Source organism: Pagrus pagrus (assembly GCF_965226575.1).
Source record: "Pagrus pagrus genome assembly, chromosome: 12".
NCBI classification, from domain to species: domain Eukaryota; kingdom Metazoa; phylum Chordata; class Actinopteri; order Spariformes; family Sparidae; genus Pagrus; species Pagrus pagrus.
In genome coordinates, this window is record NC_140196.1 from 30,815,174 (window position 1) to 30,840,737 (window position 25,564).

Genomic DNA, 25,564 nt, shown 5'->3' on the forward strand with positions numbered 1-25,564 from the left:
CAGTTTTGTGTTTTGAGTCTGCAGGTCAGTATTTCACAAAGTCATAGGGATTGAATTTTTTTTTTATTGAGAAGAAGTTATTAAATCAACTTTCATAATGTTTTTTTTTTTTTTGTTTGAACATTTATATCACTGAACACCGATAATTATAATACAGAGTATACAGCATGGTTCATTTTTCATAAACATTATGTATATATCTTTTATAGAAATGTCCTCTTTTTCTTTAATGTTATATTTCTATACTTCACACAAAAAAATAAGAATCATTAAAAAAGATCCCAAAGTGACTAAACTGTAGCTCGGTCAGCAACATCCTGATCCATGAGTCAGGCACACACACACACACACACACACGCACGCACGCACGCACACGGACACACACACACACACACACACACACACACACACACACACACACACACACACACACACGCACGCACGCACGCACACGGACACACACACACACACACACACACACACACACACACACACACACACACTCTCTCTCTCTCTCTCTCTCTCTCTCTCTCTCACACACACACACACACACACACACACACACACACACACACACACACACACACACAGGGAATATGTGATGGAAAGTTTCCACCTGAATTTCCCCCCTCGCTGAAAAAGACGAGCTGTATCTACGTCATGTTCTGTCAAAGGTGGCTGGCGACGTCACGTGTGTGGCATTCAGGTGTCATTGGAATAAATAGTAAACACAAGCTTCGTTCACGACATCAGAGTTGATAGGAAACAGAGTTAGAATTAAAATATTCTCAGGGACACATGACTGAGCAGTTTTTGGTAAACACTGAAGTCAGCTATACAGAGCAAGAATGTATAATTATTATTATTATTTTTGTTGTTGTAAAATCCAAATGCACATTTTCTTAAACATAATTGGAGTAAACAAGCGAGGTTTAATGAGAGACGTGGAGGACAGAGATGGTAGTGGACACAGAGATGGTAGTGGACACAGCAGAGTGAATCGTGGATACACTCTGAACAACAACAGTACAGTGTGAGTCCAACAGGACTTCAGATGTATCCACTGAGCGGAGCAGAACCGTGATCCCTCCCTCTGTATGACAAACTGCTCATCACCTCACCATTAAGGTTCGGATGGAGCAGTGAGCCGCCCTGGACGGATGATGTTTGTTGAACATTGCCACACCTTGTACCACCCACCAAAAAAAAATGTGCGCTGAAGATTGGTCTGTTTCAGTATTTCTGAGGGCACCTGAAGGCAACGGGAGGCAGGAGGTGGAGAGAGATAGCGGCTGAACAACAGGGAGAGAGGAGGGGGGGCATAGCAGGACCCAGCTAGCGCCAGCACCGTCAGCCTGTTTACCACCTAACTAACCGCTGTTTTGTGACGGTGGCGCTACAGCTAAAATCAAATTTAAACATTTTTCCTTTAGCTAAGATATGACCTCACCAGCATTTCATCGAGTGTGTCTAAAACGACAGAAATGTGTGCCGGTAGCTAGCTAGGTTTACGAGAAGACAAAAAGGGCATCTCTGTGTCTTTGACGGAGCAGCCGATCCTAATCTTCGGATGAGAGTTTCAGTGTGAACGTTTGTGAAGCAGCTCGGTGAAAGAAACCCGCCGCTCGACCGAGCAGACCTCCCAGCTACAGTGACACCAGAGGAGTGAAAAACACCCGAGTGTCAAGATGAAATTCACAGAGCATCTGTCCGCTCACATCACCCCGGAGTGGAGAAAACAGTACATCCAGTACGAGGTGAGTTAGCTTCATGGTAAACCTACACTCGGCACTCGTCAGCAGCTAGCCGACTGGCTAACTGTCAGAATGGCTAGATGTTTCTCTCTCCATTGAGTCTGAGATGGCTTTCTTGGTCTTTCTCTTTGCCATCGTTATACAACAGGAAGAGAGCTACTGCTTCAGGTTTTACGCCCTCAAATGAGGCTACAACAGCCCACAGCCCTGATGCTAGCTATCAGTGTGAAGCTAGGTGTGTTGTGTTGCTGTGCAGGTCCCCACCTCGGTCACATCAGGCAGTGTGGAGCTGCTGTGTGCACCGGCCCGGACAGCCCTGTGGCTCTGGGTCCGTGTCTGTGTCTCTGTCTGACCTCCGAGCCGCTCGGAATGTGTTCAGGGGACAAAGACATTTGGCTGAGTCACTAACTATTGAGGTAGTTAATCTTTGCGCCTGTTAACCCCACTGTCTGTCCCCAGATGCTGAGCCAGCTCAGTCAGCAGTCGTGTTGGTGGTGTGGACGAGGTCACAGAGGTGCTGATAGCTCAATCTGCAACCTTTGAACCACTAATGCTATTAAGACATGCACTTCAGTTCTTATCTTGATGCTGTAAACAAATTATTACAAAGTTAAAGAAAGCCTTTGTATTTTTGCCACTGTATTTTACATCAGTAGACCGAGCATGCTTATACAGGCTCTCTATGACAGTACAGTGTGTGATATATACAGAAGGAACATGGTGCTCATCCTGAGAGAATGGCAGTTCTGACATAAGTCCCATTAAAGCTGTGACTGGTTTACAAGAGCCATTCACAGCTGAAACACAGCCTGTCTGTGTTCTGGATGCATTTCATTACCATGTATCAATTTGTAATTGGTATTTAATCAGGTCCACAGTCACTAGGGTAATGTCAAAGGTACACCCTGTTACAGTCAACTAATGTTGTTCAGTTGGATGACAGCAGCACCAGTTCTGCAGGACAGGTGTCATTTGTATGTCAAAATGGATGGATGAAGTTGAGCTAAGGGTTGGTGCGTGATAGCATTTCATCTAATGTGAATCAAGTATAACTTCAGCTTTTGTAAGTCAAAGGACCTTTGTAGGATTTAGTGGCATCTGCTATTAGGTTTCAAATTGCAACCAACTGAACACCCCTTGTCATACCTTCCCCAACAGTGGCTGCTAAAAACTTTTTAAACAAATGGGAAAGGCCCTCTCTAGAGCAAGTGCTTGGTCTGTCCATTCTGGGCTCCTGTAGAAACATGGCGGTGCAACATAACAGACTGTAGATATAAAAGTCTTAGTCTAAGGTAATGAAAACACAAGGATTCTTAGTTTCATGTGATTATAAAATATAATATATATCAATCTAGAACCAGATCCAAAACTCAACCATAAAGTCAATGCACTGTTCTGGATTATGAGTCATGGATCTCCATCGTGTTGCAAATTATAAATGCATTTGTATATAACCCAAGTTACTTATGACTAGAGATCATTTCTCTGTCCAATATTTGGGCTTTTATATTATGGGCTTTGTATCTGCATCAATAAATACTGATGATGAAGCCTAATCGCTTCCATTGACTTTACAAGCACGACATCTACACACTCCGTTACAGAAGGTGGTGGTATGAGCCTTTACAGTGGGTTTGCAATGTGTGAAATTTGAAATTATCAGGTATCTTTAGTGACTGGTATCATCCATGATGAGGTTGTTATTGGTTATCAGTATTGGCTCAAAAAATAAACCATGTTGTACATCTCTACATTTCATGTTCCTTAACATCAGAGAGTTGAGCAGCAGGGCTGTTGGAATGAATTTCTGGACATTACCTAGCTAGCTGTGGCTACATTAACAGAGGGTTGACTACACTGCTAATAACAAGCATACAACATAATAAACGTGATAAACATACAACAGTAACCACCAACTTTCAGGTCAGTCTGCTCCCACAAATGGACTTCCCTGTCTCTGCTGTTGTCACGTCTGAGGAACAATAAAGTTATCTGAGTCACAGTCTCTTTCAATGTGCGTACGTTAACCTTTAATGTAACAAAATCAGAAAGCAATGCCTGTCTCCCTCCTCCTCACCATGGACCAGTGCCTTAGCTTTATTATAACTTAGCAAGAAAGCTATCAGTTTTCTGTTCATTGGTAATGTGCAAATGCCCTGTAGTGGGCAGAATGTATAGTGGCATTGGCATTGCACAAGCCTGTGTATAAAGTGCAAAGGTATAGTAATTATTGATAATGGTTTGAATTCAAGCATTATTGAATTTGAATATAATTTGGATATTAAAAATACTAAGGAATGACATTTAATGGTTTTATAGAGGAAGACTGACAGCACTATGCAGCAGTGTATTTTTGTGCTTCACTTATGACTAGTAGGATGGGAAAATGCATAACACTATGTCATACTTTATTTAAGCATAGTGTAATTTGTTGTCAATATATATGTGTATAAATAAGCTCTAAAGTTGCATCACAGGTGTCATATACTGCATTGTTTGTGTGCTGTGAGCTCGGTTGTGGCAGGAATGCAGCGATCATGTTTCTTCTCCCTCTCTGTACCTGCGAAAAGCAGGATCTGCATTGTTTGGTGACAGCAGGTGCAGTATCTTGTAAGTCACTGCCTGTGCTCTGCATAGTAACAACCTGCTACAGCTCAGTGTGACTGCAGCACATCCCGTCAGTCAGTGCCACTGGGTTCCCAATAGGGCTGAACGATTTCAGGAAAAGATCTTATTGTGATTTTTCTGGCAGATATTGTGATTTCGATTTGATTCACGGTTTCCTTCAAATCAAGCTTCAGTGCAATATTCACAATGTACAGTAACATTAAAACATTAAATGTTATTACTCTAATGCAAGGATGAAAACTAAAGTTAAAAATTGCTTCAAAATGTATTTATTAACAGATATTATATATTTATATACAAAGTTACACTAGCCAAAGATGCTGTAACTGTAGTCTGCTTGTGGGCCTGAGTATCATTTTCACTGGACTTTTTCGTCATACACTCATCATGCAAATGCCTGTGGTGATTTTTCAAGTGCCGGTATAAATTGGTTGCGTTTCCGCTGGATGTTGCAACTTTAGCGCGGCAGGTTTTGCACAATACCTGTTTCTGGTGCACGTCTGCAGCCTCAAACCCGAAATACTCCCAGATGACCGACGTGCTGTTTTTCTTGGGGAATAAATCCCCTAACTCTGCTTCTGGTCCAGCTGAAGCCATTTCAGAACACGCTAAGGAGCAGGTTAATACTGATTGGTTAGCGTGACCTGTCCACGAGTAGCATGCCGCTTCTGATTGGTGAGCATGGCAGGATGGTAGGGAGATGGCATGTATGTGTAAAATAGTTGACACAACAGATCCTGGGTCAGTCAGGAGCGCTGCAAAAACCGCAGCTTTGGCGATCACATGATCGCGTTGTCTGAAATCGCAATTTCGATCAGAAAACGATAAATCGTTCAGCCCTAGTTCCCAACATACCAACACCAGCCATGGTAATGGCAGAAAGAAGATATGAACGCTAGATGAAATGACGTGGAAATACCCATTTATATATACGGTATACTGTCTTTATATATTTAGACAATTTATTAATTGCCTCATTCATGTTTTTGTCTGTTTTCTGTCTTTTGAAGCAGAGCTAAGCTTTCTGGCTTAAAGTCAGAAGCAATCAGTCATCTCCCTGCTCCCTTGACACTTTGCTTTAGTTTTCTGTTCTCTTTGCAGCACAGGCACATTTCAGCTTTGAGCCAAAGGTCTTTTCTTGCAGTTAGAAGTGAGTCTGTTGAGCAGCTTCAGCACTGTTCAATCAGCCGACCACCTCTTTAGAATTCACTGCAGCTCAGCCCCTGACATCCAAACAACCAAATCAGCTTCAGTAATTAACAAACCAAATGAGCTTCTGAGAGATTCTCCTCCCAATTCTTGTCTATTGAAATGACATTGGTCCTTTTTAGAATAAGTTGGTCCTCAACAAATGTTCTCCTTGAATGTCTCAAAGGAATAGTTCACTCTAGAATGAAATTCAGTCATTATCGACTCACCCTCATGCTGATGAGAAGTCCGGTGTAGTTTCTTATTCCTCAAAGTGCAGCTGGAGACCTGCGGGGGTACCCTCCTGCAGCAAAAATCCATATAACGGGCGTTGATTGTGCCTGAGATGAAAAGGTCCATAAAACTACAGAAAAACTTTGTAATATTCCTCCATACTGCTCGTCCGCTGCAATCCAAGTGTCCTGAAGTGGCGACATCCAGAGTTTACTTGAAACGACGTCATTTAGTACATTTTTCTAGCCTAAACAGTCACTATACTATATTTGCCTGGAGGCACGCTCCCGCATGAATGCGAGTCTCCCTCACAGCGTTTGTACTACGGAAGCCGCGCCAGACAAGATCAACGAGAACTCGCGATAGATACACACCGGTATTTACATCCTGCTATGAGCGACCGAGCAACACACAAACACAAGAGGGATCTGCCTGCACTAGTGATTTGAAACTTTGAAACTCACTGTTTTTGAACAACTCACGTTAGCAGTCGCTTGCTCCGCTCGCCACCGTCCTGCCAGTTGATATGCGTTGATCCCTGAGTGCGGCGTAACATGGAGGAGAAAGCTCCATGTTATGGAGTACACTGTATACACAAACAATGTTCTCAATGTTCCTGTTCATGTGTAGAGACCCTGGTGATACTACGAGCAAAGTTTCATGTTGTGTCAATTCTTCTTAGTGTTTTAAAAATAGCGATTTTGATGCTACCATACAGCTGCCCCTAGCATGCAATTGAAAATGATTTTGACCCGAAAATGAAACTACGGTAAATCTTAAAAGTGGCTTTTTCGTTGTCATTATGCTTTTACACTAAGGTTTGACTCTGGTACATTCACAAAAAAAGCCTAGGTTGTATTTTGGAGTTATACTTTTATACAGAAAGTCATGTTTTTCTGTCAGGAATCTATGGACAAAACAGAAGTAATTTAGCAGTAGTTGTATTGGATGATCAAAACATTAGAAAATAGAATTGGTCCACACCACAAACCCTCTTAAATCCCTCAGACTGCAGGATGAATCTGTTCAGGGTTCTTGCGTGAGACATTGTTAGCTGCAGTCTGAAATAGAACTGTTGTCAATTGATTTTCTGTTTTCGGTCAACTAATTGATTAGATGACTAATTATTTCAGCAGAAGTTGAACTCGTATTAACACTCCTCCTTTATGCAACCTGAGCATATGGTCCTGGCCTCGACAAACACATTGTGGCTCAGTGTTATGCAGGCCAGACCTAGCAGCAGTGAGAGGGACCTCTGTTGCTTATTTCTACAGCAGTTTCACATGGACTCTGGTTTCCCACTCTCTTGCAGTGTTTGGACTCAGACCAGATGAAACTTGTTGTTCCACCCAGCTGCAAATCTGGCCCTGGGCCCAGTTAGTTTTAGGCCAGTGAAGATGTGGGACCCAGGCCCGTGAGGTTTGCAGAGCCATGCTGACCAGTGCTTCTACGTGCATGTCATGTTTTCTCATGGCAGCTGTGTTTCGGTCACACACTTAGCAGGACAGTTGGATAAACAGAGGTGTACCCTGTACCCTTATGATGTGATCTGTGCTGAGCTAAACTCTGTCAGCTCCTTTGTTTTCATGCTGGCCTGGGCTGTGTACAGCATGCTGTGTTGTATTACCCTCCTGTCTTTAGCTCCGAGTATTGACATTAAAACAGTGTGCAATTTTGGGCAGTAACTGGATAACTTGTTACTGGCTGCATTTCCCAATAAAAATCTATGACAGAAGCAGCTTTATTTGATCTGACAAATTCTTAGTGTGGCTATTAGACAGGAACTACACTGCTCAAAATTAAGGGAACACTTAATCGTCACAGTATTACACCAACTCAACTCACCAACTTCAAGGATATCAATCTGTCCATTTAGGAAGCAAAAGTGATAGTGAATCAGTTTCACCTGCTTTGGTGCAAATGAAAGTGACAACAGGTGCAATAGAGAGGCAAAAGCAAGACAACCCCAAAAAAGGGAATGGTTTTGTATGTACAGTACCTGAAGCCCAATCAGGTTGCACAGGTAGTCCAGCTCCTCCAGGATGGCACATCCATACAGGTTTGCTGTGTTTCCCAGCAAAGTCTCAAGAGCATAGAGGAGACACCAGGCTGTTACACGAGGAGAGCTGGACAGGGCTGTAGAAGGGCATCAAGCCAGCAGCAGGACCGGTATCTGCTCCTTCGTGCGAGGAGGAACAGGAGGAGCACTGCCAGAGCCCTACAAAATGAGCTGACATCCAGCATGACCGTGGTGGTGGGTCAGTGATGGTCTGGGAACGCCAACAGTACCCTGACTGCTGTTAGGTACCGGGATGAAATCCTCAGAGTGACTGTCAGAACTTACGCTGCTGCAGTGGGCCCTGGGTTCCTCCTGGTGGAGGACAATGTCTGGCCTCATGTGGCCAGACTGTGTAGGCAGTTCCTGAATGACGAATGTATTGATGCCATTGACAGGCCCTCTCGTTACCCTGACCTAAATCCAAATGAGCACCTATGGAACATTATGAATCGATGCATTAGATGCCGCCAAGTACCGCCACAGAGCTCACCGATGCCTTGATCCAGGTCTGGGAGGAGATCCCCCAGGACACCATCTGTCGATGCATGAGAAGCATGCCCAAACATTGTTGGGAGTGCATACAGACACAGGGGCCATACACACTACTGAGTCACTATGAGTTGAAGTTGGATCAACCTATGATTTCCATTTTTTTACTTTGATTTTCAGTGTGATTTTGAATCCAGCCCTCAGTGGGTTGATGAGTTTGGTTTCCATTGACCGTTGTAATGTAATTTTGTTCTCAACAAATTAAACAATGTACATCAGTAAAGATTTCAACTTGAATCATTTGTTAATCAAGATCTGAAGTGTGATTAACGTGTTCCCTTAATTTTTTTGAGCAATGTATAACAAAATAAATGCCTGATGGACATCTGTATGACTCAACAGACTCATTGACTATCTAAAAAAATAAATCATCTGGATGATGTCTGAAGCACTCGGTAAATCTCTGGGATATTTAGAAAAAAACTGAGGTGTTTGTGTGTTGGCAGTGTTGGAGGGAGGTGTGAGAAGCAAGTCCCAAAATAGTAACATTGAAGGGGCGAGAACAGGAGGGCTGCAAATGATGACTATTGTCATTATCGAGGTATCTATTATATACTTGATGAAGCGTTTTTGATTGCTCAGTCAAAACATTTCCCAGAGCCCAAAGTCACATCTACTGTCCAAACAGTCCAAAACCCAGAGATGTGTCATTTACTCTCAGAAGTGACAAAGACGAGCAGCAAATGTTTGACATTTTTGCTTGACTAAAACGATGAACAATTTTCAGAATTAGTTCAGATTAATCTTAATTCAGTCAACTAATTGATTAAGTGATTAATTTTTGCAGCTCTTCAGGAGCCGGTTGCACCAGCTGGTCCATACTAAGACAGGTCCTAACTGTGAGGTCTGTCTTAGGTAAGACCAGTCTTTACAATGGATTCTAAGTCGCTACTAGCACCAACAGAACTTAAGCCTGGTCTTAACTAGGCCCGGTCTTTGCGATGCGCGTTCATATGAATGCTTCGTGACTTAGAGTTGGGCGGTATCCAAATTTTGATACCGTCAAACCTCCTCCCTATTTTACCAGGGTATACGGTATTACCGTGACTAATTAAAAATTATGATGTAAGACTCAGACGCTTCACCGAACTGTTGGCTTGTGCCTACACCGTTCAGAAACTGAATACCAAACACTGATACTGAAACAATAAAAACATAACATGCACAATATTAACAACTTTTATTAGCAACAAATAGCAGCTTATAAAAAAGTGCAAATACAACAGTCAAACAGAATTAAATTAACATAAGCATCCAGAACAGTTTTCGCGCACACAAATCAATTAAATTAAATCACAGCCCGAACAACTTTTAATAACAACAAAGAGCAGCACCTTTTCCGGCTTTAACAGGGCGCGTTGTGGACTGACAACTTGAAAACCCGCTCCGATGGTGAGCTTGTGGCACAGACGCACAGGTACTTTCGGGCCACTCGCCTCTGATGCGCCTCCAGAGGTATCAGAGGTGCAGTATTGGCGACCTGAACCAGTGTGAAAAGATAAGCCGGCGGCATGGAGAAACTAAACTAAACACATCCTTCACTCAACAAAATATAGAGAAATGTCCCACAAAGCAACGTTACAGGACCAAACAACAGTAACGTAGTAAGTGATCATGTCTTTGGCAACTTCTATGAGGAAAAAAATGTGTCAGTCAGCCTGTCGGTGCTACCGACTCTTCGTCACATTTCTGCCCGAAAAACAGCGTCTGTCCCCGGCAAACAACTTTAACTCACCAACTGTTTGTCGCGGTGATTTTTCAGTTTCACTCTCTCCCCACGAGTGAAATAGTCAGACAGCGTCCAGTTTACTGATGGCGATTATGTAATTATGTAATTTAGAGAAAAACGTAACTTTGTCACTTTCCAGGATGTTTGGTGGGTCAGGATCTCATCACAACACATTATAACAGCATCCATATGATTATAAACTGTCAGTGTGTAGGCTACATGTTCAGTAAACACTGGGGAAACACCTTGAAAAAAAACACAAGTCACCATCAAGACGTGTACCGTCACGCCTCTGTTGGAGCCGCGGCGCCGGCTTTCTGTGTGAATTATACTCTGGTTCTCTTTTACTCCGGAGCTGCTCGGCTCTGTGTGAACAACCAGCAGCGGAGAATTGGCGAACCGTGCTGCGGTGATAATGTGGCGACTCTGTGTGAAAAGGGCGTGCTGTGTTGTTTCGGAGATGCGTCCTTATTGCACAATTTACAAATTGCCTCGTCAGTATTTACCGCCTCTCCCTTCTCGTTAGCATTTTTTTTAATGACGGTATTGAAACTGATACCGTTGCTATTTTTAAGACCCCGTGGCATACCTTATTACCGTATTACCGCCCAACCCTAGCGTGACTATGGCTGTTGCTTAGCAAAGTGTGTGTTGCTAGAATATATTTTTTATAAGAGTGGTGTAGCTCCTTTAAGGAATAGAGCAGCATGTTGTGAGTGTGTAGCTTGTGTGGTGGAGTGAGGGAGAGCGAGTGGCAGATAGTGACGGTGAATATAAGTGAAGCAGAGAAGGAAAGTTAGCAGTAAGTTGTCATTTTAACACTAAATGTACAGTGTGGATTATAGGCCATGTAGAACAACTACCGGACATCCACCGATCAGCTATAACATTATAACCACCTGCCTAATATTGTGTAGGCCCCTCTTTTTTTGCCAAAACAGCTCTGACCTGTGGAGGCATGGACTCCACCTCTGAAGGTGTACTGTGGTATCTGGCACCAAAATGTTAAAAGCAGATCCTTAAAGTCCTGTAAGTTTTGAAGTGGGGCCTCCATGGATCAGACTTGTTTGTTCAGCACATCCCACAGATGCTCGACTGGATTGAGATCTGGGGAATGTGGATGCCAAGTCAACACCTTAAACTTGTTGTGTTCCTCAAACCATTCCTGAACCATTTTGCAGTGCCGCAGGGTGCAATATGCTACTGAAAGAGGCATCTGCCATTAGGGAATACCGTTCCATCAAGGGGTGAACTTGGTCTGCAAAAATAAGCTCGTTAAAAACGAACTGCAGCTCGGCTGGATAGCAGATGAGACCAGGCAGCAGCAGGGGCCAGAGCTGAAAAGTTGCTATTAAGTGGGACACTTTTCCAGCAGTCTTCAGTCTGTACAGATAGTTACAGAAACACTCACATCCTGTTAGATTTAAATGTGATCAGACACATTGATCAGTCTGTACACAGTCTTCAGTTGTTGTACATTATGACACCACAGCCTATTAAAACTCTATGCAGGCCATCTGTGATTTCTGTTCATGGATCATCCTCCATTTTACATCAATTCTCACGTAAATCAGCTTCATATTAGTTTGCTGCTGTTTATAAGTCATCTGAGCAGACCTGTCCCTCTCAGACTACATTGATAGATGGAATACATTAAAAGTCAAACACAAAAGAAAAAAAATAGACAATGGTTTTCATTATTGATCTGTCACATATTTATACTATACTACACATCTGAATCCTCACATCCCACTTACCACAAGTTTTTGTGCCGTTAAATATTTTACAGGCCGATTTAGATTTGTCAAATGCTAACAATTATTTATTGTGCTTTTTAAAATATGAATGTGGGAAATTTCGTCTCCACACCATCCACACAGCATGTATTGTAGACCTTCAATATCAGACAAAGAAGATTCAGCGAAGACAAAAGGATTCTATCAAACATCATATAGTTGAGACAACATCTAAACCAGTGAGCTGTTAGATCAGGTAACAGCCAGGTGTTTCCCATCATGCCATGGGTCTTGCAGTCAGTGGAGAGCAACTGCAGTGCCTGGCTCCAGAATCTGCAGCATCCTCGATCCCATGAGATTACCGTTGCACTTGTGTGCATGATGTCAGAGCATGTCGATCAAGTCAAACACAAATCTAACCGGCAAGCCTAATCTTGAGGTAGGTGGTACGTGTCAAAGTAACATCCACATGAATGGGAGGACCCAAGGTTTCCCGGCAGAACATTGCCCAAAGCAATGTTAAAATTTTCCAACCGGCCAGCGCCTCAACTCCTTTGTGATCACAGTCAGAAGCCCACCGATTTTGCCCATTCCTATTTTTGGCGCTTGCAGGTAAATTATTTTTGAGTGAAATTTTCAAGGAGGCGTACCTTTTAATTAGGCAAAACAAAACGTCAAGAATATAAAAATATCGGCTCCAACAAACTAACCGGCGAGGGGTTTATCCTATGGCCGATAGACGATACATTTGTCCAATTGCCCAACCCTAGTACTAACCACTGCAGACCAGGAAAACCCAACAGGACCTGCATTTCGAGACGCTCTAGTTGTTTAGCCTTCACAGTTTGGCCCTTGTCAAAGGGCTCAGATCATTACGCTTGCCCATTTTTCCTGCTTCCAGCACATCAACTTCGAGCTACTATATCCCACCCACTGACAGGTGCCATTGTAACGAGATAATCAGTTATTCACTTCACCTGTCAGTGGTAATAATGGCTTTCACAAATGGTGCAGAACTTTTGCCTATTCCGTCCACCTTTTCAGCCCTGAATTTTTTTATTTGGCATAATTCCCACATGAGATTTGCCATTGATATTTTCATCTACCAGACCACTACATGTGATATAGGCAAAAAGCCAGCATACACCGGCTTACGTAAACCCTGGCTGCAATTAATGATTATTCTCAGCAACAAATAATTTGCTGATTTCACACTTAATTGTTATAAAATGTCCAAAAGTTGTCAATGCTCATCACAATTTCCCAAACTCAAAATGATGTCTTGAAATTTCTACTTTTGTCCAACCAACAGTCCAAAACTGTCAGAAATGACAATGAAAAGCAGTAAATCCTCACATTTAATTTCCATTCCTCAACTTCTATTATTAGCTTTTGTAGACTGTCTCTGTGGTGTTTTTTTCAATGTCATACATTGTCATTTCCATTCAGTCAGTGTGTCACTTGCAATAGATGCAGAATATATCCTGTATTAGGTGTTGGAGCAGAAGGATAATCACTGTGCTATATAGTAGCCAGCAGCACCTTGTTTGTGACGTAATGTCCATATGCTGTTGGCCTGAGATGGGGTTTATTTTGTTTTTGTCTTAGTCAACATAATTTTGCTGTCAAGGTCTGTGCACAGCAGCAGAAGTGGAAAGTCCAAACCGCAGCAGCCTTGGTTCATGGGAAGTTAGTTTGCTGATGGTAGCTGGTTTCAGTTGGACTGATGAATAGAGCAGCTGACAAAAAAATAAGGGTGAATCAACAATTCTCTGTTGTTACCTGCAGTCACATTTGGAGATGGCAGACATTAAGAGATGGGTCTCTTAAACAACGACACACTTCTTATTTAGTCCTTCTTATTTAGTCTATTTTCATATGAAGTTATGTGGGATTATTTTAGGAGAAAGTAATGGTCATTTAGAGTTTAATTATATGTACATTTTTTAGTATTTTTTAAATCCTTTCTGTGGCAGGGCCACCTAAAATGGGGCCCAGGGGTCAAAAGTTGGCCTGCTGTCAGATTACTTTTTTTTTTTTGCCTGAAAAAATGTAAAAACTTACAATGTTTATACGTTTTTATTTGAATTTATTTTTGGGGTAAAAATGCCCTTCAACTGATTTTCATGACCTGCTCAGGCAGAGTGACACAGCACAGGAAGTCAGTCAGTAGAGGGAAATTTGCATCCTAGTATGCCTACTATATTGTGTCTTAATACAAAACAATAGATGTTTGCTTTGTGGCCCTCCATTGAGTTTTAGTACTACACCTAACCCTAATGCCGTTTTCAGACCAAACACGAAGAAAATATTTGCGCAAGTTTGATGGGGTTATACTTTTTATTTTGGGACATTTTTTTTCCTTTACTTGGTTTCACATCTTGACAACAATTCTCTTCCTTTCATAGAGAGAACCATTTTTTCAGTTTTTTATCACAACACAAAACAGAACAGACAGAACATGGGGTGTCTTGAGTTTGAGAAAATGAATAAAATATAGACAAGTTATACAGAGATGAATACTTTTTAAAAAAAATAAATAAATAAAAAAAATAAGGGTGTTTCGGGGAAATATGCATTTTCCACTTTTTCCAAATTTCCTCAAATTTGTGTTCCTGGAGCCTCATTGAAAAGGTAATTCTTTCCATTATGAAGATTTCATGAATAATATCGTACCAGTTTTTGTTTTTAATATTTGTAGACGTTGAACATAAAAGACCAAAGAGAAGTTCATCCCACCTAAATTTAATTTTTGTCTGTATGAATTTTACGCCAAAGGGCATTTACTTTTGGACTGGCTCAAAACAAGTGGTAATGGCCAGCTTCCAGGGAGCCACAGTTCTTCCAGCAGCTGGAAAGGGGTTATACATTTTTAATCGTGTCTACTCACGCGAGTAATGCAAATAAAAATTACCAGTAGTAGTATTATCAGTATGAACCCGAAACGAAAATTGACTGACTGCAATAAATGGATCAGAAGCACGCTGAAATAACAACATCATAATAACATCATTGTAAAAAGTCAGGTCTGACGACAAGCAAACAACTTTAAATGCTTGTTCCCTGAATGGAGTTCGGATCTATAAGAGCTATGCTGTGCAGTGCTGACATGCATTTTCCAAAACTTACCAGGTAGCCCGACATGCTCACTGACTTCCCTCCATGGCAGCTCCTTATTTGTCCCGTCTCAGTATGAGTAGATGTGTTATCGTACAGCCCTGGGTGTCCACAAACAGCCACGATCAGTGATTATTATCCTCTCCTCCATCGTTGTTCATGAATGTCCTTACACCAGCAATGTTAACGTCATGACATCAGTGTGAACGGCAATGCCGATAGCGTGTCGTGAAAATTTTGCTTGAGTTCAATATTTTCAACTCATGCGAATGCTTGCTTGACAAGATTTTTCGTGTGGAAATGACAAAGTATGACATTGAACAGAGACAGTCTACAAAAGCTAATAATAGAAGTTGAGGAATGGAAATTAAATGTGAGGATTTACTGCTTTTCATTGTAATTTCTGACAGTTTTGGACTGTTGGTTGGACAAAAGTTGTAATTTCAAGACGTCATTTTAAGTTTGGGAAATTGTGATGAGCATTGACAACTTTTGGACATTTTATAAACTAAAATAGACTTGTAGAATAGAAATGTAAATAGACACAGACTTAAAACAGACTAATTGTGAAATCAGCAAATTATTCGTTACTGAGCATAATCATTAAAGGAATAGTTCACTCTAGAACGAAATTCAGTCATTATCGACTCACCCTCATGCTGATGAGAAGTCCGTGTAGTTTCTTATTCCTCAAAGTGCAGCTGGCGTAAATGGCGTCCGAGACGAAAAGGTCCATAAAACTACACAAAAACTTTGTAATATTCCTCCATACTGCTCATCCACTGCAATCCAAGTGTCCTGAAGTGGCGGCATCCAGAGTTTACTTGAAACAATGTCATTTAGTACATTTTTCTAGTGCATACGGCTGTGAGGGAGACTTGCGTGCACGTGCCTCCAGGCAAATATAGTATAGCGACTGTTTAGGCTAGAAAATGTACTAAATTACATTGTTTGGAGTAAACTCTGGATGTCGCCACTTCAGGACACTTGGATTGCAGTGGACGAGCAGTATGGAGGAATATTACAAAGTTTTTGTGTAGTTTTATGGACCTATTCGTCTCAGACGCCATTTATGCCCGTTATATTGATTTTTGCTACAGGAGGGTACCCCCACGGGTCTCCAGCTGCACTTTGAGGAATAAGAAACTACACCGGACTTCTCATCAGCATGAGGGTGAGTCGATAATGACTGAATTTCGTTCTAGTGAACTATTCCTTTAATTGCAGCCAGGGTTTATGTTAGCCGGTGTATGCTGGCTTTTTGCCGATATCGCATGTTGTGGTCTGGTAGATGAAAATATCAATGGCAAATCTAAGGTGGGAATTATGCCAAATAAATAAAAGCCTACAAGGCTAGGCTAAGCTATGTCTAGCCTCATGGACAACAAAACTAATGTAGCATTTAAGCTCCCCCCTTCATTTTGTCAAGTCAAGTCAAGTTTGTCAATTTCATTAACCAAACCTCAAACAAGCATGACGGGTACAATGCCTTTGTGACTGCTTCATGTGTTCATTTTTGGAAGGTTACAGCCCCCTCATTGGTCCACACAGGTCTGATGTCTTCTTCTGTAGACATTTTTTGTCTGTAGTGGAGGAATTATAGTGGGTCCCACTGGTTTTCTTGCGAGGCCCGCCTCTGTTTGGTTGGCTTCTTTTGTTGTGTTCACTATGCTTGACTCAAACTGTTAACTCATAGTATAGCTCTGGTTATGTTCTGATACTGTGGTCTGTGAACTATAGTTTCTCCAGTAAACACACTGACCTCTTCAGCCTCTCTCCTGGTCTGCTGCTGCTCCTGGGCATGAGTCCCACTGCTCTCCCCTTCTTGTTATCCAGCGCACTACCAAGGCCTCGTAAATCTCTGTTAGATTCATTCAGTTTTTTTGCTCCATAATAACAAGTAATGGAGCAGAAGCTTCAGTAGGGATTTAAATCCCATGCTTCATGTACGTCATGATTAATTCAGTAAGTCTGTTTCCATTGCACTTTTTTCACATTTTTCTTTTACTGATACACCAACCATTCACCAATCACTTTTTGCAATATTTAGGCTTCTGACATTTTCACTGGCACAACCCTAACCCAGCCACTTCCATGAACCCTGGATTTACAGTATAAACTTTAACATTTAACGTCAACACATGATGGATAACTACAAAAAATCCAGCCTCAGCTCCATTTATTTCTAAGACCCTGTGATTAACAACCTGCTCAGGCTGCTAACATGAGCAAATGATAGCGTTCATGCCTGGCTTCTACTCTTTACACCTGGCAGTGTCTTTTTGTTTTGATGATACAGTATTTACAAGTGACTGATGAACATCCCAACAAACATCTGGTAAATATCAATCAATCAATCAAAACTTTATTTATATAGCACTTTTCATACACTTCGCTGTGCAGCACAAAGTGCTTTACACATAAAAGACAAAACAATTTTAAAGAAAGCCCCTCCCTCCCACCCTCCATAATACACACACACACACACACACACACACACACACATGCATACAAACACAAACACACACGCACCTGCACACTCTCACTACTGACAATAGGGAGACATGGCATGGCACCGAGGATTGAGGAAACGCCACCTTCGGGGCCGTCCGCACTGGGAGGAGTGACAGGCTGTGCCACAGGGGGCACCAGTGCCCAGGCCCCCCAACCCCGACAGACAACAGCTGGCAGGGCCGAAGGAACCCAGGACAGCACCCCCAGCAGCAGCCCAGGCACAACTCCCAATGCGGGGGACCCCCCTGGGGAAAACACTGGAGTTAAACCTAAAAAACTAAAAACATAGGATAGAATAAAAAGCCTGACAAGAGATGAATATAAGAGTGAACAGTTAAAAAGATTAAAATATGTAAGATAATAAATAAAATGGCACCGAAGGATAAATCAACAAATAAAATTATTTTATATTAAGATTAAAAAACAAGATAAAAGAAACAACGTAAAATGAGATGAAACCACATAAGAACGTAAGAAGAATTTAAAATATTAGTTAAAAGCCTGATTAAAAAGGTGTGTCTTTAACCTTCCCTTAAAAATATCAACAGTCTCTGCACACCTGATGTTCTCCGGCAGGCTGTTCCACAGGTGGGGGCCATAGTGGCTAAATGCCGCCTCACCGTGGGTTTTCGTTCTTGGTTTTGGTATGGATAAAAGGCCGGTGCCGGAGGACCTCAGGGTCCGCGAGGGTTGATATGGTAAAAGCAGGTCAGATAAATATGAGGGCGCAAGGCCGTTAAGACATTTAAAAACCAGTAAAAGAACCTTAAAATCGATCCTGAAGCGGACGGGGAGCCAATGCAGCAACTCTAAAACCGGTGTAATGTGCTCCCGCCCTCTGGTCCTCGTCAGCACACGTGCTGCTGAGTTTTGTAATAATTGGAGATTATAAATACTCTTTTTGGGAAGACCAGAGAGCAGGGCATTACAGTAATCTAGGCGACAGGAAATGAAGGCATGCATTAGCACCTCCGTACTGGCCTGGGAGAGAAACGGGCGGACTCTGGCTATGTTCTTAAGATGATAAAAACCTGTTTTTGTCATATTTTTAATATGTGGAATAAAATTCAGCTCAGAATCAAAAATCACGCCCGGATTTTTTACGGATTGTGTTGGTTTAAGATCTTGTAGTTTTGGTAAAAGTTTCTCTCTCTGGCCTTCAGGACCTATAACTAAAACCTCAGTTTTGTCCTGGTTGAGCTGTAGGAAATTCACTGCCATCCATGACTTGATGTCTACAATGCAGGTTAAAAGGGTATCAATTGGCCCTGTGTCATCAGGAGACACGGCAATGTACAGTTGTGTATCATCAGCATAACTATGGAAGCTGATGCCGTGTCTCCTGATGACGTCCCCAAGAGGAAGCATGTAAAGATTAAAAAGGAGTGGACCTAAAATTGACCCTTGGGGAACCCCACATCCACTTTCATGGGTTCCTGAGGAACATGTATCCATACTTACATAAAAGCATCGGTCTGTGAGATAAGAGCAAAACCAGTTTAAAACAGTACCAGAGAAGCCGACCAGATGTCTGAGTCTGTTTAATAAAATGTGATGGTCTACTGTATCAAAAGCGGCGCTTAGATCCAGTAGAACCAACACTGTGAGCTTTTTGTTATCTAAATTCCACCTGATGTCATTTAAAATCTTTAAAAGTGCTGTCTCGGTACTGTGGTTTCTCCTAAAACCAGACTGATGTTTCTCTAAGATGTTATTTCTGTTTAAAAAGTCATTAACTTGGTTAAAAATCAGTTTTTCTAAAATTTTACTTAAAAACGGTAAGTTGGATACAGGTCGGTAGTTATTAAAAATGTTGGGGTCTAAATTGCTCTTCTTCAGAAGGGGCTTCACCACCGCCGTTTTGAAGGCGGTGGGAAAGACACCCGTCTGAAGAGAGCAATTTATGATGTTTAAAAACTGTTCCTCAAAGAATCCATAAAACGATTTTAAGAGTGATGTGGGAATTGGATCTAAAAGGCAGGTTGTTGGGTTTACTTGGGAGAAAACTCGACCAAGTGTCCTTGCATCAACCAGGGCAAAACTCTCCAGTGTTTCCTCAGGCAAGGACAACAGTTCAGGTGTGTTAACAGGTAAAACTTGATGGGAAAAGAGGCATGATCTGATGTCCTTGATTTTGGTTCTGAAGTGGTCTGCAAAGTTCTTGCAGAGAACGTCTGTGGGTGTCATAAAAACTTTATTAGAATTAGAGCCTGTTAAAATATCAAGAGTGGAGAAGAGGAACCGGGGGTTGTTTTTATTGTTGGTGATGAGTTGTGAGAAATGGGAAATTCGTGCCTTCTTAACTGCATTATTGTAGGTTTTGAGTTGTTGACGTAAAATCTCACAGTGAACTGTCAATTTACTTTTTCTCCATCTTCTCTCAGCACTCCTGCATTTTCTTTTCAGTTCATTGATTTCCTTGTTTTTTCTCCACGGGGGTGTAGGTTTTCTTTTTATTGTTTTTGTTAAAAGTGGAGCTACTGAGTCCAGAGTTGACTTCAGTCTACTGTTAAAATTATCAACGATAAAATCACAAGGTGCAGGTAAAATTTCTGCAGGAGTGCTCTGTAAAATCTCCATAAAATTTGCAGCCACTTCAGAAGTTAGATAGCGCCTCCTCACTGTTCTCACCGGGGCCTCCTCTTGGTTAAAACTGGTGATGTTAAAAAATACACAGTAGTGGTCAGACACAGCCAGGTCGACAACAGAGGACACACCGATGGACAGGCCGTGGGTTATGACCAAATATATCATGGTCATGTGATATTTGTCCACCTAATGACTTGATGAGTGCAAAATGATTCAGTTGACTGGCGCGCAGTGGATTGTTGGATTGTCGGGCCACAGAGCATTCCCACTGGAAGTATCCTCCAGACTCGAGCTAAACAGACAGGCCGTCTCACCCTATTCAGTCTGAAATGCACACTTCAAGAGAAACAGCCCTATTGTTATCGGTCTGTAAACCGGTTGTTGGTCCTTGGTAGTGCTGCCTTCAGCAGAATTTAGTCATGGAAGACAGCTGCTGATTCTGCTGGTCTTATTATCTGATGGAAAGCAACAGTTAAAAGATAGTAAAGAAGGAGAAGAGGACAAGAAAGGAGGTCAGAGAGAGCAGAGAGAGGAGGAGGAGGGAAATATAGATGGGCAGATGTAGACAGACTGAAGAAAATGTCCATAGAAGGTAGTTGAGAATGAAGACCAGGGATGTCCCGATCAGGGTTTTTTTTACCCCGATCCTGATCCGAGTCATTTAATATTTAGTATCTGCCGACACCGGATCCAATACTTAGCCCCAACTGACATTTTCCTAGATAATGCAGCCGCATTAAGAAAAAAATACCTGCATCCAAGCTGTTCCTTAATAGGTTTTTTGATTGTGTTGAAACAAATTAAATACTTTAATATGGCTCTTTTTTATTCTGCATATGCTACTGCAGCATGGTTTTCATTCGTTAATTTTAACAAAAACAACCAAGTAAACAGAGTAACTAAAAAATGTCTTTGGCTCTTATCAGCTCCACTTAGTGCACCTTTGTAGTAAAACTGTAACGCTCAAATGAAGAACATCACAATTCCACTTCAAAGTGGTGTAATAGCTTATTGTAACTTTGTGGCAATCGCCCAAAATTACATTGCTTATCAATAAAGAAATATTATTTACTTTACTTTTCACTCACCTCCACACGCCCACTAGCCCTGTCAACCAGTGATCGGGCTCCAATTCACCTGCTTCCCGGAAGTACGGCCCTTTATGTTTTACTTTTGTTTGAGCCACGAAGGGCAGTATGGCGTCTGATGCCGGCAAGTAAAGATATAAACCGAGTCCTCCACTGCATCAGCCTGCCCCAGGCATTTTGCACTGTAAAAAGTCTGCGATATACAAATGTGTGTTTGATCGTGAATGGATTAGTTAATGAACGAAAACAGTCTCTGGAGACCTGGCTAAAAGCAAACCACTGGTACCCGTGAGTCAGTGGAAGCCTGTTGATCCCTTGTTTTGTTTTATTTGTATCTTTCTTTCTTCGTCTTCTTGATTTCTTTTTTGTTTATGAATGAACTGAACTGGAGGGAAATGACAGTGAGTGCCGGGAAATCCCAAAGTGGAGTTATTTTTGTTTATGAACGAACTGAACTGAAGTGAAATGACAGTCATTGCCAGGAAATCCCAAAGTGGATAATTTTTGTTTATGAATGAACTGAACTGGAGTGAACTGACCTGATTACCTGGAAGTCCCGAAGTGGAGTATTTTTGTGTGGACTGAACTGAACCTAACTTTGATTTTTTCCTTTTGTTTATTTTCGAACTTGAATGGTGGTGGGGTTGAATTTACTGAAATTGTGTGTTTATTTCACCTGCTCTGCTGTTGTTTACCACTGTGTTTTGTGTTTAAGAAATGCATTCAGGGGTATGTGTGTTTTGAGCAAATGTGTCCTTTGTGGGGTTTGATGTGGACATGAAAAAAATAAACAGTTTCCGTAGCAGCATTACAATGAAACCTGAATATCAAAATAACGTTTTAAGGCACTCTTGTTATCACAGAAGGCAATTTCTTAAAGTGCTATTAGAGCAGCACATGCCATCTTTCATCGTCTCATTCAGTTATCTATCCTCTTACTCTCATTTCAAAATGAAGAGAAGGTTCAGCATCTCTACCCTGTTAGCAGACAGGCACTTCCTCTTCTCATCAGTGATGTTTGAGACTGCACTAAAGAGTCTCTCACTGTCCAGAAACTTGTTAGCAGCAGCAGCCAGTGAGTGAAATCGCGTGATATTTGCCCTCCAGTAATGTAGTGGACTGTCTGACCTTGAGATGGTTTGCTCTGTGAGGTAAGTCTGCACCTGAACAACTGCTGATGAGGTGCTACAGACCCTGTCTCCGTCTCCCTCTCCTCCAAGATTTGTCAAAGACACTGCCCAGGCTGCTGCTGCTTGTTTTGATATGGTGCCTTTTCCACAGGCTCTGCCTCCTCTGACACTATACTTGTGGCTCTCCTTACCTCCATCTTCTCCACCTCTTCAATGAGAGCATCCTTATTTACTTGACTTGCCTGTCTTTGTATCTGGGATCCACCAAAGTCGCAATTGAGTAGAGTGGGTCAGTCTCAACCTGGCTGAAGCGTCTATCCACTGCCTCTAGGAGGGTGCTTTTCATTGTCTTTATTCCCTGGTCAGTTGTCTGCTCTCTAGAAAGGACACGTTTCAGGACTGTTATGTCAGGGATCACATTAGCTGTAGTTGCAGTTTCTGCACTCAAAACCCTCGTCAGCTCTTCAAAGGTAGCTAAAACCTCCACCGTCTTCTCCATTAGTGCCCATTGGTTCGCTGTCAGTGTAGCTGGGAGTTTGTGGTCAGCAGCATAGTAACTCAGGGGCCGCTTAACTTGCACATCTTGCTGTAGGCGCTTGAAAGGCATTTTCATTTCATTCTGGATATCTTCCAGGCCTGAGTAGGCCTGTCGTGAGCGCTTAAAATGGCCTAACATCTTCCTCGTGTTAGCGAGTTTGTCTGTGATGCTGTGCTGTGACAGCAGACCCTTGTGTACAGCCAGCTGAAGTGTGTGCGCGACGCAGCCCATGCTTTGTACCCCCATATCATCCATTGCTTTTTTCATATTCCTTGCATTGTCACATAAAGTGACATGGGCCTGCTGCATTTCCCATGTGTTCAGCATCTCCTCGATTGCCTGTTTTACATGCTCTGCTGTATGAGACCTGTGGAACTTGTGAGCTTTCCCTTGAAAGTGGAATCAATCCAGTGTGCATTGAGGCGAAGCAACAACACAGGGCAAACATCAGAACCCCTAAATATCTGTCGTAAAGGTAATCGCAGTCACATCTGTTAAATCACTTAGTAGGTGGTCATGAACTTTGCTGTGCAGCTCCGGTAAGACGGTATCCAAAATGTAATGCGGAGATGGTAGGGCATACCGGGGATTCAAAAACTCCAGATGACGAAGAAAACCCAGATCCTCTACCACGGAGATGGGCTGGTTATCCAGAGCGATGAATTCAATTACCTTCTCTGTAAACTTTTTGGCCATGTCACTGTCTCGAGGATATTTCTCTTTCCTTTTAAAAATACCCTCGAGTGTTTGTTGTGTGAATTTGAGTGAAGTCGTTGTATTTCTTTGAGTGTTCGTTTTTATGTGCTATATCAAATTTGTAGGATTAAATGCAGCTCTTTTGTTACCCCCTTGCGAAACGGTCATGTTGCAGATGCTACATGTCGCTGTTGGACTGCTTTCACTTTCTAATTTAAAATATTTCCATACTTGCAGACATTTTATCCACACGTATGCCAGAGTAACGTTACACACAAGTCTGCCTCCTGCTACAAATTGTGCTTCGTTTATGACAGCTGACGTAAAAATGATCGTACTTGATTTGATTTGATTTGATTTGACTTGGGTCCACTTTCAAAAATGTCGATCCTGATCAGTGAAAAAATGCCCATATCGGCTCCGATCTTGATTCCACAGATTGGCTTGGGACACCCCTAGCGAAGACAGAAGAGTGGTATTTAAAGAGAGGACAGCAGAGAATCTGACATTTCTAAAGGCTTTACTGTCATAATCCCCGTACAAACTCTAATTAAATCTCTTTCGAGGACCAAAGGTAAACTTATGGAGAGTGAAGAAAATCTTAACACTGATTGAGAAGGAGAGAAGGAAGAGAGAAAATGGGTAAAAAGTTCAGAGGGATGTGAAAGACCTGAGTGCTGATGGCATTGGCTACCACCTGACTGGTATAAGAGGATCACATACTTACACATACTCGCACACACTCACTCTTTATGCTGACTGACACACAAATGCATGGATCACATGCCTAGGTCTCGTTTTGAGTTCCCATAGATGTCCCCCGTCCGGTGAGCCTAGCCCTGATTAGACTACCATTGGGTCTGATCCGATATCGGTACCTGCTTCCAATCCTGACATAATTTACTCATTGGATATCGGACTGATGTCAACGATCCCTGTTCCCATCCAGGTACCATAGTGTGATGTTTTTGTATCCTGGCACAAACACCAGTGGAGATGGTAGCCGAGGATGCTCACGTCGTGTAGGGCTCGACATTAAGACCTGCCTGCTTGCCCCGAGCAAGTAAAAGTATGGAGAATGGACAGCCTCATGCAGTTGAAAAAAAACCCGCGCAGTATCACTGAATCTTTTCCAGTTGAGCTGCGTGAGCGAGTCTGTCTCACCACCGAATGCCCAACCAGTGATGGAATGAACCTAAGTGTACCGTAGTCAAGTACAATTTTGAGGTACTTTATATGAGTATTTACTTTTTTTTGCTACTTTATACTTCCTCTCCACTACATTTATTTGATACATTTAGTTACAAGTTACTTTGCAAATTCAGATTATTCAAAGTTTAAAGGCCTTAAATTGTGACATGTAACCAATCAGATTCAGATCAGTGTTGCCGGTGGGACATTGTGTGAGAGGCCAAAGTAGCCCATTTTTAAATTAGTTTATTTTATCAGCAATCTGACAGAAAAATCATAGAAAAAATAAAATTGTGAATATTGGCCCCGATAATCGGTCTATCATTATATATGAGATAACATTACTAATGTTCAATATCTCTGGAATCTTTGGAGTGTGGCATGTGAGAGAATAACTTATTTATATTTAACAGGTGTGCATTATGGACTACATTAATCTCTGCATATGCTCCACTATACTAGTCAAAACAATAAAGAAATATCCCACACCCATCCAAATTGTGTTGGAAAATAGATACTTTTGACAACCCTAGTGCTTAGCTGTAATAACTAGGGATGTGCCGATCTGATATTCAGTATCGGTATTGGTCCGATATTGGCCAAAATCACTGGATCGGATATCTGAGAGGGGAAATGTATAATCTGATCCGATTTATTAGCCTAAACACTCCCATAAATGCTTAAACTATACGTGACGAGTCGTAAAGAGAGCAGCATGTTTCACGTTACCAGCTGGAGCTAGCTTGAGTGAGACTGTCATTCCATTTTTCGGAGCCATTTTTTGGAGTTAGCAGAGCCATTTTGTTAGCGGTGATTCTTTGATA

General features: G+C 41.9%; 1 protein-coding gene across 4 annotated transcripts in view; it reads left to right on the top strand.

The window, feature by feature from the left end:
- Positions 1-1,299: 1,299 nt before the first annotated feature.
- Positions 1,300-25,564, top strand: part of LOC311266862 (xenotropic and polytropic retrovirus receptor 1 homolog) — a 128,161-nt gene continuing 103,896 nt past the window's right edge. For all 4 annotated transcript variants that reach the window (XR_014623774.1, XM_084369468.1, XM_084369466.1 and 1 more), the window contains exon 1: positions 1,300-1,757. Coding sequence is in view for 3 of the 4 variants with exons in the window: in XM_084369468.1 (XP_084225594.1) it covers positions 1,689-1,757 (69 nt within the window). In the remaining variant the exon portion in view is untranslated. The remainder of the gene's footprint in view (positions 1,758-25,564) is intronic.